Raw genomic sequence first — 21003 nt, forward strand, 5'->3', positions numbered from 1 at the left:
TTGGCATCAATTCATTGGCAAGGAAGAAAATAGTAATTAATTCTAAAAGGCCTGGAGTCATTTAGGGGAGATGGGTGGTGTATGATGAATAAATAAAAGGAACTGTTGAGTTGTGATTCAGGGCTATATACTGTTTGAGCGAGTGAAAAATCTTTTTCAACATTACAAATTTTAAAAAAATTGCATTTGGAATTTATTTGCAAAACGCGACGACGTTGTGTTGAGCCCAAGGCTGAACGGATGTCTTTTGCAGAGGTTACAATTCATGGTCAAAGGTGGCCACTTTTAAGACTTGTGGACTTCAACTCCCAAGATTCCTCAGCCAGCCATGCTGGCTGAGGAATCCTGGGAGTTGAAGTCCACAAGTCTTAAAGTGGACATCTTTGGAGACCCCACCCCCACCTCCACCCTGGTCCATGGGGTAGCGCGGAATCGGACACGACTGAACAGCAACAACGACGACGATTTAAGCTCCGCAGTTTCCTTAGTCGCCCGGCTTCTGCCACCTAAGTCCGCCAGCCTCGCCTCTTGAGCCCTGCTCGTCCCTCCAGCCCACCCCGCGAATGGAACCGCAAAGGCTTCATTCCCACTGAGGGGGCGCGACCTCCTCCTCCTTCGTGGTCCCTCTAGGCTTCCAGACTCGCTTTCCTTAACCCTTGAGGGGAGACTCCTAAAATTCCCCCCCCCGCTTCTTTTTTTAAAGGGCGCCTTCCAGCTGATATTTCAACTATTTCTCCCGCCAGTCTATTCCAGCCTTTGGGGGTGGGGGTGAAAGCTACCAATAAAGGAGACTATTAATAAAGGAGAATATTTGTAGCTCAGGGTTGAAACGAGGGACCCTGGGTGTTCTCTGAGCTCGCAGCTTGCGTTCTTGCAGAGCTTTCATTAGCCAAACTAGGCAACAACATCTGTGCTAGACTGCAACTAGCATTTGATGATGTTACCTACTCAGGTAGGAAGGAAGGAAGGAAGGAAGGAAGGAAGGAAGGAAGGAAGGAAGGAAGGAAGGAAGGAAGGAAGGAAGGATGGATGGATTTGCCGGGCGTGAGGATGGGAGCAGGAGTCCTCCACCCCACCCCACCCCACCCCATCCGCAGTAGAGTGCCGGGTGTGGGAAGGCGGCGTCCTCGCCTTTGTCGGCTGTATCTCTGAGGAAGAGAAGCTCCTCCCGGCTCTCCGGCCAGCGCAGGGTTAAAGGCGGCGAGGGGAGTCGCCCCGCCCCCTCCGTGGGAAAGGCAGCCCGGATTTTCCCACGCCCGGGAAGAGCGTTGCGCTCTTGGGGGGACCGGTCCGCGATCGAAAAACCGAGCACGGCTCCAGAAGGGATGATGATGATGCCGCGGTTCCGAGCCAGGTCTTCCCCTGGCGGGGTGGAAAGGGCTGCGGGGGAGCCCGATCAGGTAGGGGGGGGGGGGAAAGCGGAGAGGCCAGCCGGGCGCTTCTGCATCCGAGAGACAGAAAGGCCCTCGCGGGTGTCCCCTTTCCCGGATTCTTGAGTGGGATCTCTGAAACGGGCCTCCTCTGGGATGTCTATGTCGTAAGCTCCGAGTAAATGTGGAGTAGGCAACTCGAGGCCCGTGCCGGTGTCCTAAAACATGCCAGGAACGTTTCTGCAGGGAGGTGAAGCTGCTGTCTGTCCCTCCGGTTTGTCTCTCCGCCACTTTATGGTGAATTGCGACTTGCTCTGTGTCCTCATTTCTAGATATCTCGATGTAAAAGTGTGGAAGTTGGAGGTCAGAAGAGGAAGTAAAAATAGGCTGTGTTGCCATGGATCCAGTTCAGCTTGTTGTGCAAATACAATTTTGGAAAGAAAGATGTGCTCAACCGCAGGATTCTTTGATTGTGGATCAATCCACCAGAATAGAGCTGGAAGGGACCCTGGAGGTCTTCTAGTCCAGCCCCCTGTTCAAGCAGGGGACCCCATCACATTTCAGACAGGTGATTCTCCAGCCTCTTCTTAAAAACCTCCAGTGATGAAGCACCCACAACATCTGAAGGCAAAAGCTGTTCCACTGTTAAACTGTCCTCACTGTTAGGAAGTGTCTCCTTAATTCCAGGTCGCTTCTCTCCTTGATTAGTTTCCACCCGTTGTTTCTTGTCTTGCCTTCTGGTGCTTTGGGAAACAAGTTGTGCCTACTTCTTTGATCAGAAAGTCGGTCTCCATGTTTTCAGGCTCTGGCAATCTTCCAAGAGGTTACTGTGCATTTTACAGAAGAGGAGTGGGTGTTGCTGAATGCAGATCAAAGAATTTTACACCAAGAAGTCATAGAGGAGATTTGGAAGACGCTGGCTTCCTTGGGTAAGGATCCTTTCCTCCTTCACTTAATTAAGGATCCCTAAGCTAGACTGTCATTTGTGTATTTCACCTTTACAGGGAGTGCAGAATTATTAGGCAAATGAGTATTTTGACCACATCATCCTCTTTATGCATGTTGTCTTACTCCAAGCTGTATAGGCTCGAAAGCCTACTACCAATTAAGCATATTAGGTGATGTGCATCTCTGTAATGAGAAGGGGTGTGGTCTAATGACATCAACACCCTGTATCAGGTGTGCATAATTATTAGGCAACTTCCTTTCCTTTGGCAAAATGGGTCAAAAGAAGGACTTGACAGGCTCAGAAAAGTCAAAAATAGTGAGATATTTTGCAGAGGGATGCAGCACTCTTAAAATTGCAAAGCTTCTGAAGCGTGATCATCGAACAATCAAGCGTTTCATTCAAAATAGTCAACAGGGTCGCAAGAAGCGTGTGGAGAAACCAAGGCGCAAAATAACTGCCCATGAACTGAGAAAAGTCAAGCGTGCAGCTGCCAAGATGCCACTTGCCACCAGTTTGGCCATATTTCAGAGCTGCAACATCACTGGAGTGCCCAAAAGTACAAGGTGTGCAATACTCAGAGACATGGCCAAGGTAAGAAAGGCTGAAAGACGACCACCACTGAACAAGACACACAAGCTGAAACGTCAAGACTGGGCCAAGAAATATCTCAAGACTGATTTTTCTAAGGTTTTATGGACTGATGAAATGAGAGTGAGTCTTGATGGGCCAGATGGATGGGCCCGTGGCTGGATTGGTAAAGGGCAGAGAGCTCCAGTCCGACTCAGACGCCAGCAAGGTGGAGGTGGAGTACTGGTTTGGGCTGGTATCATCAAAGATGAGCTTGTGGGGCCTTTTCGGGTTGAGGATGGAGTCAAGCTCAACTCCCAGTCCTACTGCCAGTTTCTGGAAGACACCTTCTTCAAGCAGTGGTACAGGAAGAAGTCTGCATCCTTCAAGAAAAACATGATTTTCATGCAGGACAATGCTCCATCACACGCGTCCAAGTACTCCACAGCGTGGCTGGCAAGAAAGGGTATAAAAGCAGGAAATCTAATGACATGGCCTCCTTGTTCACCTGATCTGAACCCCATTGAGAACCTGTGGTCCATCATCAAATGTGAGATTTACAAGGAGGGAAAACAGTACACCTCTCTGAACAGTGTCTGGGAGGCTGTGGTTGCTGCTGCACGCAATGTTGATGGTGAACAGATCAAAACACTGACAGAATCCATGGATGGCAGGCTTTTGAGTGTCCTTGCAAAGAAAGGTGGCTATATTGGTCACTGATTTGTTTTTGTTATGTTTTTGAATGTCAGAAATGTATATTTGTGAATGTTGAGATGTTATATTGGTTTCACTGGTAAAAATAAATAATTGAAATGGGTGTATATTTGTTTTTTGTTAAGTTGCCTAATAATTATGCACAGTAATAGTCACCTGCACACACAGATATCCCCCTAAAATAGCTATAACTAAAAACAAACTAAAAACTACTTCCAAAAATATTCAGCTTTGATATTAATGAGTTTTTTGGGTTCATTGAGAACATGGTTGTTGTTCAATAATAAAATTAATCCTCAAAAATACAACTTGCCTAATAATTCTGCACTCCCTGTATATCCCTGGTAGAAAAAACAGGATGCAACACAATTACAGAGTTGGAAGGGACCTTGGAGGTCTTCTAGTCCAACCCCCTGCTCAGGCAGGAAAACCTATCCCATTTCAGACAAATGGCTGTCCAGTCTCTCCTTCAAAACCTCCAGTGTTGGAGCATTCACCGCTTCTGGAGGCAGGTTGTTCCACTGATTAATTGTTCTAACTGTCAGGAAGTTTCTCCTTAGTTCTAAGTTGCTTCTCTCCTTGACTAGTTTCCATCCATTGCTTCTTGTCCTGCTTTCAGGGGCTTTGGAGAATAGCTTGACTCCCTCTTCTTTGGGGCAGCCCCTGAGATATTGGAACGCTGCTATCATGTCACCCCTCACCCTTCTCTTCGTTAAACTACACATACCCAATTCCAGCAACCGTTCCCTATATGTTTTAGCCTCCAGTCCCCCAATCATCTTTGTTGCTCTTCTCTGTACTCTTTCTGGAATCTCACCGTATAAATTAGGACTGACTGCAGACAGGATTAAAAAAACAACAACGATGGCTGCAATCATATGATCACAGCCCTTTCCACTCAGTGATAGCAATCTTCCAATATCTCAGGGGTTGCCACAAAGATGAGAGAGTCAAGCTATTGTCCAAAGCACCTGAAGGCAGGACAAGAAGCAACAGATGGAAACTAATCCAGGAGAGAAGCAACCTGGAATTAAGGAGAAACTTCCTAACAGTGAGACAATTAACCAGTGGAACAGCTTGCCTTCAGAGATTGCAGGTGCTTCATCACTAGAGGTTTTTAAGAAGAGACTGGACAGTCATTTGTCTGAAATTGGATAGGATCCCCTGCTTGAGCAGCGGGCTGGACTAGAAGACCTCCAAGGTCCCTTCCAGCTCTATTCTAATTCTGATTCTAATGTATGAAAAGAGGAGCTGGAATTAGTTTGCATATTTCTTCAGAAAGAATCGTGTGTAATTATTTTCTCTCTGCTCAGGTGTGTGCATTCCAAGAATCAAATTTGTGCCTTTGAAACAATGATCACAGTTACAATATTGGCATCAACATGCATTGATGTCATTTGTGCATGCTGATTATTTTAATTTAGTTGGTTAAAATAGCAAAGACACTTGATTAGATAGAGACTTAACTGTATCACTGAGTAGGATATAGCATTTCATGCGACAGGGTTGACATAATTGATCGGGTTAACCCAGAGATGGGAAGATGTGGAAAAAACGCAAAAAAAAAAACCCTCAGGGAAAAAACCCACAAAAATCAGAAAAAAGGGAGTATGAAATTATATTATTTTCCAATGATAAATAGCATATCTATGACATGGTATTCAAACTATATACCTAACGTGAAGACCTGAATGAAAGATTTCTGAGACGTTTTGTGAAGTTTTTAATAAATGCAAGTTCTCTTAGCTGAAGACAAGCAAATTCTGGAATACAATTCAAGTAACAAACACTGCACTTCCCAATGCAGTTCTCAAACAATGAAATATACATTTGTGCCACGAGGGGGCACTGTAGGGAAAAGGCTCCAGTTTTGTTTGTATGTTGATGGTTTGTTGCTTTTTTGTTGTTGTTGCTTTTGAGGGAGAGGAGGGTGGTTACCTGTTTTATTGCAAGCTTAATACTTTTATATACAATTTGTAAAACTACTCCACACTGAACTTTTTTTTTCAAATTGTCCAAAATTTCCATTTTTGTCCCAAAACACTCCAGAAAAAAAACATTTTTTTCCTCACAGCTTCAACTTTTCCGGAAATTTTACATCTCTAGTTCACCCTTGTTAAATTGTGTAAGGGGGATGTAGAGAATACAGTGATACTCCCAGTTGGTCCTTGATGTACGACATTCATGTAGGAACTGTCAAAGCTGTGACTGAACTGAAGGAATGGTGGGAAGTCAGCTCCCCCCCCAGAAGGAAATATTAAAAGGGCAGAAAAATATATTTCTTCAAAGGATCTTAAAGAGGTAGAAAAGCCTGCCCAGTTTTCTTAATAGCCCCAAGTCTCCTTCCCCCAAGCAGAAACGAGCTCTGTAGAAATGCAGAAGTGATAATCCATTCAGGAAGGTTGCCAGAAGATTAAAGAAGACACCTGAAATCTACATACCCCACACAAACTCTAAGACAGGACACAATAGGATTAACTCACAGATGCCAAAGGGACACAGGTCAAAATACCTGACACAGGAAATACAAAGCCTTAAACAGGAACAGGAAACAACCTCAAGAGCCCTAGAGGGTATAAAAACCCTCTCCCTACTCTCTTTTCTTCCAGAGTCATTTTTCTGTCTGGCTCTTCTCTTCAATAAACTGCAACCTTCTTTCTAAAGCAGTCACCATGTTGTTTATTCCCGGCTTAGACTGAACCATGATGAAGACTTTTCCTTCAACAGTAGTTAGAACTTTTTTCCCAGAGTTCTGACTGTCCTGTCAACTTCACAGTCACCTGATGGGCAATCTGGGAGCTTGGCAACCCATTCACACTTGGCAGCCCATTCACACCCATTCACAGTGCCCTGTTTTCAATCATCAACATTTGCAACTTTCTCCCAAAGGTGCTTTTTTTCAGGAGGCAACTGGACTTTCTTGGTTTTCTTTGAAGGCATTTCACTTCTCATCCAAGAAGCTTCTTCAGCTCTGACTGGATAGTGGGGAATGGAAGGATTTATACTCATTGCAGACAGCTGGTCATTTGCATTCTTTTAGTCATTGAAGCCACTTGGAGGACACAGATAAACCTCCAAGTGGCCTCAGCAACTCTGAAAGAATGCAAATGACCAGCTGTCTGCAAGGAGTATAAATCCTTCTATTCCCCACCAACCAGTCAGAGCTGAAGAAGCTTCCTGGATAAGAAGTGAAACATCTTCAAAGAAAACCAAGAAAGTCCATTGCCTCTGGAAAAAAAGCACGTTTCAGACAACCATGACCTGGATGACTTGGAATCTCCATAGACCCATGGTGGTGAACCTATGGCATGCGTGCCTCAGGTGGCACACAGAGCCCTCTCTGTGGGCATGCGCACTGTCCCCAGTCCTAGGTCTCCAGCTTAGGGTTTTATAAAACCTTTTCACTTTAGGCCTCCACCGCTGCGTGCAAAAATTTTTTTCAATCAATCAAATTTCAACTTCTCGCAGGAAAAAAAAAGATCTCAAAATTGGAATTGATTGATTGAACTTTTTAGTCCTACCCAGTCTGTGTTACTACTGCAACCATGCCCACCCAATGGGCCACACCCACCCAATGCCCCCCCAGCACCCAATGATAGATAACTATCCACTAGAGCCTTGGTGGAGCAGTGGGCTAATGCCTCCGTAAGTAACACCAGCTGCCTGCAATTAGTGCAGGTTCGCATCCCACCAGGCTCAAGGTTGACTCAGCCTTCCATCCTTCTGAGGTAGGTAAAATGAGGACCCAGATTGTTGGGGGCAATTAAGCTGACTTTGTAATAATGCCGATTGGGGTGTGTGTGTGAAAGCCCTAATAAGCAGGCATATACATAGAATGAAGGCTACTGCTAAGCTTGTAAGCCGCCCTGAGTCTTCGGAGAAGGGCGGGATATAAATGGAATTAAAATAAAAAATAAATAAATAAATAAAAACTGGGTTTTGGGTTGCAGTTTGGGCACTCGGTCCCTAAAAGGTTCGCCATCACTGGCATAGACATTTGCAACTTTCCATAGCAGCTTCCCCGGAAAGTCAAAGGGGAAGCCGGTAGGGAAGATTGCAAGTAGGAAAAAGTGCAAATCACTAGGGTAAGTCTCCCGCCACCCACACATCCTTCTCCAGCCCCTCTGCGTGCACATTGTGCCAGCTACTTTTACACCCCTGCACATCCTCCCTGACTTACACTGCATCTCTTGTGCACTGACTATCCCAATTGCTGTTGTAACTCAAGTGATTAATTGTATACAGTGGAACTCTTGCACAATCAAGATAGTGTATAAGGTCAAAGGGTTCATCCGAAGTTATTTTTACCACTGTTATATTAGTTATTATATCAATGCTTTGGATTCTTAGATAATAGTTAATTTCTTGCAGCTAGGCTAACATTCTTTGGAAATTCTTTACAACATTCTTTGCAAGAAGCAGCAAAGATGTTCAGGGGACTGGAGGCTAAAATATATGAAGAACGGTTGCTGGAATTGGGTATGTGTAGTTTAATGAAGAGAAGGATGGGGGGGCATGATAGCAGTGTTCCAGTATCTCAGGGGCTGCCCCAAAGAAGAGGGAGTCAAGCTATATTACACCTCTGCTCCGTGAGCTGCACTGGCTTCCAGTTGCCTTCCAGGTGAAATTCAAGGTGCTAGTGATGACATACAAAGTCCTACATGGCATGGGTCCGGATTACCTACGGGAGCACCTACTGCCAGCGTCAACATCCCTCCGTCCTGTGCGCTCCCACAGAGAGGGCCTCCTCAGGGTGCCACCGGTCAGAGAATTTCGGCTGGTGACCCCCAGGGGGAGTGTTTGGTTCGAATTGATGAGGACTCAGAGTGGTTAACACTGAACGAGTTTATTGAATACACAAAGTCAACGGTCAAATGTCAAATGTTGCAACCCTTTTATAGAGAAAGCGTTTGAACTGTAACCAATACAAACAGTCTGTTTTCCCGCTCCTTGGTTGTGGCGTCCAATGATTGCACCTTATTTTCCCGCTTTAAACCTTGCAAAGCTGCACAGTGTTTGCAATATCTTTTATGGCTTATTGCTAACTATTTACATACACAACACCCCTTACCCCCCAGTTGGTGTCATTTCTTTACAAAGTCCATTAGGTATTTTGGTGGCCTATGTATTCTAGAAGGGTATCTGTTACTTTGGCTGCTAGGGACCCTTCTTCCCGGTTGACTGCTTGGCTGCTGGTTACTATGCTGGTTACTACTAGACCTGGGCTCAGGGTTACTGGCTTCAGATGTACTGCCTTGTGTATTAGGTTGTGTTTGGGATTCAGTTGTCACTGGCCTACTTCGCAGGGGTATTTCCCAATCAATTAGACTGAATTGTTGTTGATGGGCATCAGGAAATATGTCATCTTGCCCAACCACTACACCACTTTCTGGCCTAATGTTATCTGTACTGTTTGCCCTAACTGAGCTTTGGTCCCCCTCAGCTGGCACACACCCACTAGATCTTTTCCTCAGCTGGTCTATGTGTCTTTTACAGACCCTATTCCCTTCCCCCTCAATGATGTATGATAGGGGACCTAAGATTTCAGTTACCACCCCAGGAATCCATTTATCTCCTTGGGCGTAGTTTCTGGCCCAAATCAAGTCCCCCACTTCAAATGTTCTGTTAGGAATGTCTAATTCAATGTTTGGTTGGAGTCGGTCGGGGTGTAGTCTGTCCAACTTGGTCAAGATTTTTCTTCCCCACCTCATTTCAGCTGGACTTTTCCCTGTAGCCGAACAAGGGGTTGTGTGTTGAGCCAACAAGAACTCAGCTAGTCTCTGATGCCAGTCACCTCGAATGATTCTTTTAAGCGCGTCCTTCGTGGTCCTCACGTTCCTTTCGGCCAATCCGTTGGTGGAGGGGTGGAAGGGTGCAGAAGTCTTATGCTTAATCGAGTTGGCCTTGAGGAAATCCTGAAATTCAATAGATGTGAATTGTGGCCCGTTATCAGACACTATTAAATCCGGCAACCCATGAGTGGCAAAGAGGCCCCTTAATGCCTGTATTGTTCTGCCTGCCGTTACTGAACTGACCGGTACTACTTCTAGCCATCTAGAGTAGCTGTCGACCACTACAAGGAACGTTAACCCCTGGAAAGGTCCAGCGAAGTCAATATGAATCCTGGACCAAGGATTCCTAGCTAGCTCCCATTTATGTGTGCGGATGTGTTGTTGTTCAGGCCTGGAACGTTGGCACAGATGGCAATTGGCAACGCATTCCTCAATGTCTTGGTCCAATCCTGGCCACCACAAGTGACTCCTAGCTAGGGCCTTCATCCTTACTATTCCAGGGTGTCCCTCATGCAATTCAAATAGAATAGCTGATTTGTGGATTCCTGGGATTACTACACGAGTTCCCCAAAGTAAGCAACCCATATGAACTGATAGTTCATCCTTCCTTCGGAAAAATGGACTGTATTTTACGTCTGGGTTGGCGTTGGGCCAACCGCTCATGACCCAGGCCATTACTCTCCTTAAGATGGGGTCCTTATTGGTTGCCTCAGCTATGTCTTTAGCAGTTAGGGGCAGATCCGGAATATCTTGTAGGGACATTACTTGTCCCACTGGGGCAGGGTCCTCCTCTGTTGTGCTAAGGGGCAATCTGCTAAGAGCGTCTGCATGACCCATGTCTTTACCTGGTCGGTATTGGAGGGAAAATGAATATGCTGAGAGGAAAATGGACCATCTCAGCATCCTGGGAGACATAATTTGGGGAGTCTGTTTATCTGTGGTAAACAGTCCCAGCAGGGGTTTGTGGTCTGTCAGTATTGTAAAGTTCCTGCCATACAGGTAGTCGTGGAACTTTTTAACTCCTGCCACTATGGCTAAAGCTTCCCGGTCAATTTGAGCATAGTTCCGCTCTGCCTTGGTTAGTGTGCGGGAGTAGTAAGCAATGGGTCTTTGCATTCCCTGGGTGTCTAAATGGCTGATTACTGCCCCAACGCCATAAGGCGAAGCATCGCACGCCAGGTAGATTGGTCTATTTTCTATAAAGTGGGTTACAGTTGAGCTACTGGAAAGGATATCTTTTAAGGTCTGGAAACTCACTTTGTGCTTTTCTTGCCAATGCCAAGGGGTCTTCTTATCTAAAAGCCTGTGCAGTGGTTCTGCAATGGCAGCCTTATGTGGCACAAAAGTGTGATAAAAATTTACCAAGCCTAGGAAGGCCTGTAGCTCAGCCTTGTTCCTTGGTTCAGGAGCCCCTTTTATTGCTTTAATTTTTTCAGGGGTAGGGTGGACTCCGCTTTTGTCAATCCTGAACCCCAAAAAATCAGTGGATTTAACCCCTATGCTACATTTTTCCTTTTTTAATTTTAATCCAGCCTTTCTAAATCTACCCAGTACCTGTTCCAGCCGCTCTACTAACATTCCTTCATCTTTTCCAGCTATTAGGACATCATCAAAGTAAGGGCATACTCCAGGTATGCCCTTTAAGGTCCTCTCCATCACTTCTTGGAAGATGCCTGGAGCAGCTGCAATCCCAAATTGCAGTCTGTGGACTCGGAACGCCCCCTTGTGGGTAACAATTGTTTGCGCCTCTGCAGCCTCTTTGGAAACAGTCAACTGTAAGTACGCATGCGCCAAGTCGAGCTTGGCGAAGATGGCGGCGTCCTGGATCGTGGCGAGGACCTGCTTCACCGTCGGGACCGGGTAAGCATGCTTTTTCATTCCAATGTTGAGGGTCGCTTTATAGTCGGCGCAGATCCTCACATCCCCATTGGGTTTGAGGGGTGTGACGATCGGCGTCTCCCATAAACCGCCCTCAACGGGTTCTAAAACTCCGAGGCCTACAAGCCGGTCGAGCTCGGCCTCGATTTTTTCTTTTAAGGCAAAAGGTACCCTCCGGGCCTTTAGCCTGATTGGATTTACTGAGGGGTCTAGGTTAAAATTAATGGGGGGCCCTTTGTACTTGCCTAGAGATCCATCGAATACGTCTGCAAATTCTTTGCAGACGGATTCGAGGGTCTTATTTCTAATCACAGAATTTATTCCCCCTATCCAAATTCCCAGGGCAGGAAACCAATTAAGCCCTATTAAGCTAGTCCTATTCCCCTCCGTAACTACCACATCTAAGACCCCCTTAAATCCCTTAAAATTAACTCTAAGGCTGGTCTTTCCCTTTACGATTATTGGACTTTTTTGGAAGTCCATTAACTGAATATTTGTTGGGCTAAGTGGAATTCTTTTTCCACTTAGTTGTTCAATTTTTTCCAGGGTTTCAGTGGAAATTATCGACACTGAAGCCCCAGAGTCGATTTCCATTCTGCAAGGAACCCCTTGCAGAAGGACTGTGATTTTTAATTTTCCGTCCGGAAAATTGTGCCCCCTTCCCTGCCTTTTCCGATTGACTCGGGCCACCTCCCCTGGGTTTGAAAATTTCGCCCGGGATCTAGGGGTCTCCTTGCCACTAGCATTGGGGGTTACCTTACCCTCTGGCCACACATCGACTTCATTCAGACGGGAGTCCCGGACGCGGTTTCTGCAGATGGCCTGGATGTGGCCGGTCTTGCCACAAGCCCTGCACTTGGCGGTGCGGAATCGGCAGGAAGCGCGGGGATGGTTGCCGCCACAGCTGCCGCATCGGTTCTGGGTGTCGTTGTCGCGCGGTCTGGTTGCGGTGTCCCGCCACGGTCGTTGTGCCCCGGTCGGTGGTCTCTGCGGTGTTGCGGGTTGTTGCCGGCGGCCGGGTTCGGGCCCTTCGCTTCTAAGTTGTCTGGGTGCCATCTTCCCAAATCGCCTGGAGACTTCGGCGATCTCTTCCTCCCACTGCTGATCCACCTCCCCGCAGTCCACATAGCCCTCTTGGTTAATTTCAGGTGCTGTCGCCATGCTACTGCGGGGGGGGTCGCGATACCCGGTTGACTCATACGTTAGGAGTTCGTCGAGCACTTCCTGTAAATCGCCAGTAGGTTTGGCGATTATTCTGTTTTGTAATTGTTCATCGCGTAAGCCTAGCACAACTCTGTCCCGAATCCTAATTTCTAAATTATCGTATTTGCAACGAACTGCAGCTTCCCTAACGGCAGCGACGAATTTCTGTATGGACTCCCCCGGTCTCTGATTTCTCTTCTCGAAGATGCGCCGCCAAAAAAGTTCGGACCTTCGGGGAGTAAAGTGCACCTTTAGTTTTGCAAGGAGGTCGGCATAGGGCACGCTGGAGACTGGTTGTGGCTGGCACAGCCCGACAGCGACTCTGTAGACCGGTGTGCCGCAAATTGTCAAAAGTGCCGCCGCTTTTTTTCGGTCGTCGGTGATTCCGTTCACTAACAGGAATCCTTCGACCTGACCAATATATTCTTCCCAATCTTCGGGGAAGTTAGGGTCAAATTCCTTCAATGACCCGATTTGCGCCATTCGGAGAATTTTTTTCCTATTCTGCCGCGGCCGCTCGGTTGACTGTGACTCGCTCAGACTTTGCCGCCTTCACGACAATTCTTCCTAATCTCTGGTCTTCTGTCAATCCCACCTTCGTCGCCAGTTGTTTGGTTCGAATTGATGAGGACTCAGAGTGGTTAACACTGAACGAGTTTATTGAATACACAAAGTCAACGGTCAAATGTCAAATGTTGCAACCCTTTTATAGAGAAAGCGTTTGAACTGTAACCAATACAAACAGTCTGTTTTCCCGCTCCTTGGTTGTGGCGTCCAATGATTGCACCTTATTTTCCCGCTTTAAACCTTGCAAAGCTGCACAGTGTTTGCAATATCTTTTATGGCTTATTGCTAACTATTTACATACACAACAGGGAGAGCATTCTCGGTGGGTGCGCCAATCCTTTGGAACCGCTTACCAGCTGAAATCCGGATGGCCCCCGACCTTCGCTCCTTCCGGCGTGATCTAAAAACTTATCTATTCCAACAAGCCGGCCTGGCCTGATGGATTTGGGTTTTAAAATTTTCTCACTTTATTGCTTTATTGTATTCTTACTTTATTGCTCTGTACACCGCCCTGAGTCCTCCGGGAGAAGGGCGGTATGTAAAATAAATAAATAAATAAATAAATAAATAAATAAATAAATAAATAAATAAATAAATAAATAAATAAATAAATAAATATTTTCCAAAGAACCTGAAGGCAGGACAACAGGCAACAGATGGAAACTAGTCAAGGCGAGAAGCAACCTAGAACTAAGGAGAAACTTCCTGACAGTTGGAACAATTAACCAGTGGAACAACCTGCCTCCAGAAGTGGTGAATGTTCCAACACTGGAAGTTTTTAAGAAGAGACTGGCCAGCCATTTGCCTGAAATGCTATAGAGTTTTCTGCCTGAGCGGAGGGTTGGACTAGATGACCTCCAAGGTCCCTTCCAACCTCCTCTCCTTTTCTTTCTCCTTATCATCATCATCATCATCATCATCATCATTAGTAGTAGTAGTAGCAGTAGTAGTAGTAGTAGTATCTCAGTTACTGTCGTAAGTTGCAATTGCGTGTATAAGCAAGTTCCTCCTATTTTATTTCTGGCTGGAAGCAGAGATAAGAATGTTTGTTCCCTTCATGCTTTTACCACCCAAAAGCTAGAAATGCATAGCATTTTTATAAATGTATAGCCCTTTTTATATATACAGTAATGTATTTCCTTTGATTTTCTGTCAAAGAAATACTTCTGGCTCTGCGATCGGACCAGATATCCATGATAGAGGAAGATTTGCCAGCTGAAGGCTTCAAGGAAGAAGACAATTTTAGAGGCAATTTATCAGTTGGTTGGTGGGATCCTTCTGAATCAGGTAACTTGGGTGGGCAGGTGTAAGAGATTTTGGGGAAAGACTGGGGAAAAATGGATGAGACATTAGATATAAACAATCAGGGGCTGGAATGAATCACAGTTCATAGTTTGTCTCATAAACAGCAACTCGGCTTAGGGGGTAAGAAATCTGGGTAGAAACATTTGCAATCCTTCAAAGAGATTCAGCCTGAATTAACTCATCATAAACCAGGCTGGGAAAATTGTTCTTGCAATTCCTGAGGTGTTCTCTTATTCCAAGACTAGTCGAAAGAGAATCTTACTGAAATCTGACATTCTTGTCCAGTTGCAAAATCAGTTGGTAGGTGCGGTGACTTGCACACACACACACACACACACACACTCACACATACAAGGAGGTGCAATGGCTCAGTGGTTTGAAATGCTGGAGAAGCCTGTGCTCCAGCAGTTCGAGTCCTAGCATTGCGGGACAGGGTAAGCTCCTGTCACTTGCCTTGAATTCTGCCAACCTGGCAATTCGAAAGCCTGCTACATGCAAGTAGATAAATAGCTACCACTTTGGTAGGAAAAATGGTGCTTTGTGCAGAAGTACAAACTCCATGGTGCTACACCTACTCGAATGTAATGCCTGAATGTGAAGTGACATCAGTGGAGAGAAAAAATCCTGAGTGATGCTGCAGAACACTGTTAGCCATTCTGAGTGCGGAGATGGTTCACCCTGCTGGTGCACTTCTGGATAGTGCACAAATATGAACCAAACAGACTAGCAGTCTTAAGCAGCCCAAAAACTACTTTGTATGAACACTATAATCTCCTGGCTATTATACCATTGCCATACACTAATTAACTAACCAGTTGCAATGTATGGCTGTGAAAGTTGGACCATAAGAAAGGCTGAGTGCCAAAGAATTGAGGCCTTTGAACTATGGTGCTGGAGAAGACTCCTGCGAGTCCCTTGGACTGCCAGGCGATCAAACCGGTCAGTCCTAGAGGAGATCAACCCTGACTGCTCTTTAGAAGGCCATATCCTGAAAGTTGAAACTCAAATACTTTGGCCACCTAATGGGAAGGAAGGACTCACTGGAGAAGAGCCTAATGCTGGGAAAGGTTGAGGGCAAGAGAAGGGACAACAAAGAATGAGGTGGATGGATGGAGTCACTGAAGCAGTAGGCGTGAGCCTAAATGGACTGCAGAAAATGGTAGAGGACAGGAAGGCCTGGAGGAATGTTGTCCATGGGGTCGCTATGGATCGGACACGACTTCACAACTAACAACTAACTAACCAACTAACCAACACATACATACATAACATAACATGTTTCACCAAAAAAGAGCCCTAGCTTGATTTTTATGCATGTGCCTAATATAAGCCCTACCCCCCCAAATAAGCCCTAGTTAAGACCCCACCCACTCCATTGCAACTGGTTGTATGAGGTGGGGCGAGGCACATGCATAAAAATCAAACTAGGGCAGGGGTGGGAGGGGTGGAGCTGCCCCATGCACCCCACACCCTCTTACCTCAGGACCATTGCAGCCAGGCCTCCCATGCCCTTACATTTCCTTTGCTGGCCCACTTCTGTGGCTGCTCACCGCTGCTCGCATGCATCGTGGCAGTGAGTGGCTGCAGTAGGCTGGCGGCAGGCACATGGGCTCCTGCTGGATGGGCTGTTGGTGCTGCTGCTGCGAGGTGAGACAGTGGAAAAGATATCCCCCAGAAATAAGACATAAGACTTCTTTTGGAGAGAGAAAAAATAAGATCGGGTCTTATTTTCAGGGAAACACAGTACATATATACATACATATCCCTGACAAGTTTTATCCTTGGCTTGCTGGATAGCAGTTAGTGGCAACATGTACAACCTAATGTTCAGTATTTATTTCTCTTTGTCTCCTGTTTGTCTCGTCTACAGTTCACCCTGAATCTCTTTCTCCATTGGTGTCTTTCTCTTTTTGTTCTTGCAGGTGATGAAAAAGAGAATACTACGAATAGCGAAGAGCGTAGCAGAGAAACTCTGCCACATCAGACAAGAAGAAAAAGACTCATTTCACCTGAAACAGTGAGCTTTAATAAAGTCCAGGTACAGCAAGGAGGTTGTGCGGGAAAGAGAGAAAACCAAGATCTGGCTGGAAACACTCGGGAATTCGCCTCTTCTTGTGGAAAACTATTGGCTGAGATCTCCAGCCCTGCAACCCCAAGCAAAGTCCTGGAATCGGAGAGGCTGTGCAAGTGTTTGGAGTGTGGGAAAGGTTTCAAAGACAAGATGCACCTTGCGGTGCATCAGCAAATCCACACAGGGAAGAAGCCATTTCAGTGCTCAGACTGCCAAAAGAGCTTCAGTCGGAGTCATCACCTGATTGGCCATCAGAGGACACATTCGGGAGAGAAGCCGTTTAAATGTCCTGAGTGTGGGAAGCGCTTCATTGATAACAGCAACCTCACCAAACATAAACGAATCCACACGGTCGAGAAGCCATTTAAGTGCACAGAGTGTGGAAAGAGCTTCAACCACAGCAGCACCCTCTCCTCCCACCGAAGGATCCATACGGGGGAGAAACCGTACACGTGTGCCGATTGCGGGAGAAGTTTCAGCCAGTGGACAAACCTGAACACACATCAGCGGCTACATGCGGAGGATAAACCATACAAATGCTCGGAATGTGGAAAGGGCTTCTGTCAGAGTAGCAGTCTGTCTTATCATCAGAGAACTCATGCGGGGGAAAAACCGTATAGGTGCACTCAGTGCAAAAAGACCTTCACGTGTGCCAGCACCCTTGTATTACACCAGAGGATCCATACTGGGGAGAAGCCGTTCGCTTGCTCGGAATGTGGTAAGAGCTTCACTCAGCGGATACACCTAACTCGACACCAGAGAATCCACACTGAAGAAAAACCATACGAGTGCCCAGACTGTGGGAAACACTTTAGGCAGTGGACAAGTCTTACGACGCATCAGAAAGGGCATACATTGGAAAAACCATACATATGTTTAGAGTGTGGCAAGAGTTTCTCTCAGAATAGCAGTCTGTCATACCATCAGAAATCTCACGTTGATGACAAGCCGTATAAGTGCTCCAAGTGTGCTAAAAGCTTTGCTTATAGCAGCACTCTCACTTTACACATGAGAATCCATTCTGGGGAGAAGCCATTTGCTTGCACTGAGTGTGGAAAGAACTTTACTCAACGGATACACCTGACTCGACATCAGAGAATCCACACGGGGGAGAAACCTTATATCTGCTCAGAGTGTGGGAAAAACTTCCGGCAATGGACGCACCTTATTGCTCACCAGCGGGTTCACAGAGGAGAAAAACCATGCAAATCAGAGGGCCAATTTCTGGCTTACCAGACATTGCTGAATTACAACTTGCAGCATCCCTCCTCATTTCCCATGGTAGTGGGAGTTGGTGGTGCTGATAATGCAGCTTCAACTGCTGGGTCACCAGTTCCCTGACCCTGATAGCAGTTGGATTTTTCAGTAGAGAATTGGCACTTAAATTCCATGCTCAGTTAGTTTCTGGAACTGGGGAACTGTTCATTCAGACCAATATTTCTACCCTTTTTTTTTCTAATGTTTTGGCTGATCCAGTGAATAGTGTCAGTTTACAAATGTATTTTACAGGTAATCCTCAACTTACAAGCCCAATTGAGCCCAAAATTTCTGTTGCTAAGGAAGAAAATTGTGAAATGAGTTTTGCCCCACTTTACAACCTTTTTTGCCACCATTGTTAAGTGAACCACTGCAGTTCTTGATATGGTTGTTAAATGAATCTGGCTTCTTCATTGACTTTGCTTGTCAGATAACAAGTTGCAAAAGGATCACATGACTCCAGGTGACTGCAGCTGTCATAAATATGATGTAGGAGATGACCAGGATGAGCCCAAGGGAGGAGTCAAACATGTCATAAATCTCAAGTTCCTTCATGTCTGCAAAAGATCTAAACCTAGCCTGCCTTGAATACCTTTCTTATCTCCCGCTCATTTCCCTTGACTGTTAGTTGGTCAGATTCTTGTAGAGAACTTAAGATTTTAATAAATCTTTATACTCATTTGAACTACCTGAATCTTCTGCTTTCCCTGGCATTTGACGTATGAGCCAGTTACCAAGCATCCAAATTTTGGTTATGTGATTATGGGTTGTAAGTGAAACATGGTCATAAGTCACTTTTTTCCAGTGCTGTTGTGACTTTGAACAGTCACTAAACTAATGGTTGTAAGTCAAGAGTTACCTTTAGTCTAGAGGTGCAGTTACTAGGGCATGGAGTACCAAAGGACAGTTATATAGTTGCCTACAATATAGTACAATCTTCAATGAGTAGTAGGAGTATTTTATTACAAGCGGTACTTATCACATAAATTCCACCAGTAATAATAAAAAATAATTTATCTACTTGGATTACTGTATTTCATAACCATAAATAACAGCTCAGATAACCTTTATTGTCATTTTTTTACTGTGGGCACACTGGCGCATATTAAAAATGAAATTCTGTTGCTCTCAAAAATGTACACATACATAACACACATATAAACACTCTATATACAACAAATAAGCAAATATTTTAAATTTAAACTGCTTTAAATTCAGAATGATCTTTGTTTTTTTTTTATGGCTTGTTTGGAGCAAAAACAGCTTGTTCCAAGATTGAGGCAGACCATTTTGGAAACACATATTTTGCACACAGAGCAGGGCTTGAGGTTCAGAGTTGGAAATTGATTCTTTTTTTATTTTTGAAAGAATGATTTCGTGCTCGAAATACTTCAAATTCAAGCTTGCTCAAATCTGAAAACATTTTGCATGTCTGTAGTTCATCTTAGGATGTCAGTATGAAAACACTGGATTGTTCCCTGACAAATGATTGAACAAACCATTTGTCTGAAATGATACAGGGCAGGGTCCCCAACCCCCAGTCCGTGGACCAGTACTGGGCCACGGCATGCCAGCAATTGGTCCGTAGAAACAAATCCCCATCCACGAGATGCAGGCAGCACACAAAACTACACTTACTCCAGTCCGTGGAAAAACCTCTCTCCATGAAACCAGTCCCTGGTGCCCAAAAGGTTGGGTACCTCTGAGTGAGCGCCTGTTACTCGTCCCAGCTTCTGTCAACCTAGCAGTTCGAAAGCACGTAAAAAATGCAAGTATAGGGACCACTATGGTGGGAAGGTAACAGCGTTCCGTGCGCCTTTGGCATCGAGTCATGCCGGCCACATGACCACGGAGATGTCCTTGGGCAAGCGCTGGCTCTTTGGCTTTGAAACGGAGATGAGCACCAGCCCCTAGAGTTGGAAACGACTAGCACGCAGGTGCAGGGGAAACTTTACCTTTACCTTTACCTCTGATACCTCTGAGCCTTGGTGGAGCAGTGGGCTAATGCCTCCTTAAGTAACACCAGCTGCCTGCAATTAGTGCAGGTTCGTATCCCACCAGGCTCAAGGTTGACTCAGCCTTCCATCCTTCCGAGGTAGGTAAAATGAGGACCCAGATTGTTGGGGGCAATTAAGCTGACTTTGTAATAATGCCGCTTGGGGTGTGTGTGAAAGCCCTAATAAGCAGGCATATACATAGAATGAAGGCTACTGCTAAGCTTGTAAGCCGCCCTGAGTCTTCGGAGAAGGGCGGGATATAAATGGAATTAAAATAAAATAAAAAATAAATAAATAGGGTTTCCTGCTTGTGTAGGTGGTTGTACTAGAACAGAGTTTCCCAACCTTTCTGGATTGGTGGCCTGGAGGGGAGGGGGGGAAAGGGGATAGTTTTGTGGGAGCAGCAGGCATGTACATTTGTGTATGTGTGCACATGAATACCCATTGCTCACACAGGGCAGAGAGCACCTATGATGGTCATGTGAGTGGGGGCGCAAGTGCCCGTGACCCTTGTGCGAGTGGGGCTGCAAGTGTCTGAGACGCTCACGTGAGTGGGGCTGTGCATAAGCACATGCGTGCACCAGCCAGCCACTCACGTGACCCAGTTGCAAATAGGCCACGGACCAGTAGTGGGCCATGGCCGACAGGTTGGGGACTTCTGTACTTGAAGATCTTCAAGGTCCCTTCCAACTCTGTTATTCTGTATTCTGTTCAACCAACTTAAAAAAAGAGGATGAACATGCTATAGTTGAGATGTCCTTAACTTGTGTTTTACTTGTTTTCTTTAATTTCTGTGTAGTTAACACAGTTTGTCTTGAGAATTATTTGGAATTCTTTGTTTCTTCCCCACCTCCTGTCTTTGTGATCTCCTGTCCAAGGATGTCTAATAGGGAATATGAAAGTTTGCTGATTGTGTAGTATTGTTTTGCCCTATCTGAGACAAGAGTTTGTTCTATGGATATCGATTGTAATAAATACATTGGTCTTCACTGTGCCACATGCTTTCTTTCTTTCCCTGTTGGCTTGCAAAACATTCCCAAAGGGAGTGTGAGTCCTTCAGACTAGAAATCCAATATCAGGTAGATTTTATTTCATGTGGTACAACAGAAAACAGCATGAGTGCCTAAAATTCACAAAAACAGCATATAAAATTGGTATCAAAATATAAACCACAAATACAGTGAATTAAGGGACGCGGTGGCTCAGTGGGTTAGGACGCTGAGCTTGTCGATCAGAAGGTCGGCAGTTTGGTGGGTCGAATCCCGAGTGCCGCGTAACAGAGTGAGCACCTGTTACTTGTCCCAGCTTCTGCCAACCTAGCAGTTCGAAAGCA

At 45.6% G+C, this 21003-nt stretch overlaps 1 protein-coding gene across 1 annotated transcript; it reads left to right on the forward strand.

The window, feature by feature from the left end:
- The first annotated feature begins 1303 nt into the window (after positions 1–1303).
- Positions 1304–18597, forward strand: LOC310635903 (uncharacterized protein). Its single transcript, XM_083355273.1, has 4 exons — positions 1304–1400; positions 2173–2299; positions 14199–14327; positions 16268–18597. Exons 1-4 carry the CDS (start codon positions 1326–1328, stop codon positions 17755–17757), a joined length of 1821 nt encoding a protein of 606 aa, XP_083211399.1. The 5' UTR covers positions 1304–1325; the 3' UTR covers positions 17758–18597.
- The last annotated feature ends 2406 nt before the right edge of the window (positions 18598–21003 follow it).

Source organism: Vipera ursinii, assembly GCF_947247035.1.
Source record: "Vipera ursinii genome assembly, chromosome: 2".
NCBI lineage: Eukaryota > Metazoa > Chordata > Lepidosauria > Squamata > Viperidae > Vipera > Vipera ursinii.

Coding starts and splice junctions, on each gene's coding strand:
- LOC310635903 (XM_083355273.1), top strand. CDS start 1,326: ATGATGATGATGCCGCGGTTCCGAGCCAGGTCTTCCCCTGGCGGGGTG. Junction 1,401..2,172: donor CTGCGGGGGAGCCCGATCAG/GTAGGGGGGGGG, acceptor CCATGTTTTCAG/GCTCTGGCAATCTTCCAAGA. Junction 14,328..16,267: donor GTGGGATCCTTCTGAATCAG/GTAACTTGGGTG, acceptor TTGTTCTTGCAG/GTGATGAAAAAGAGAATACT.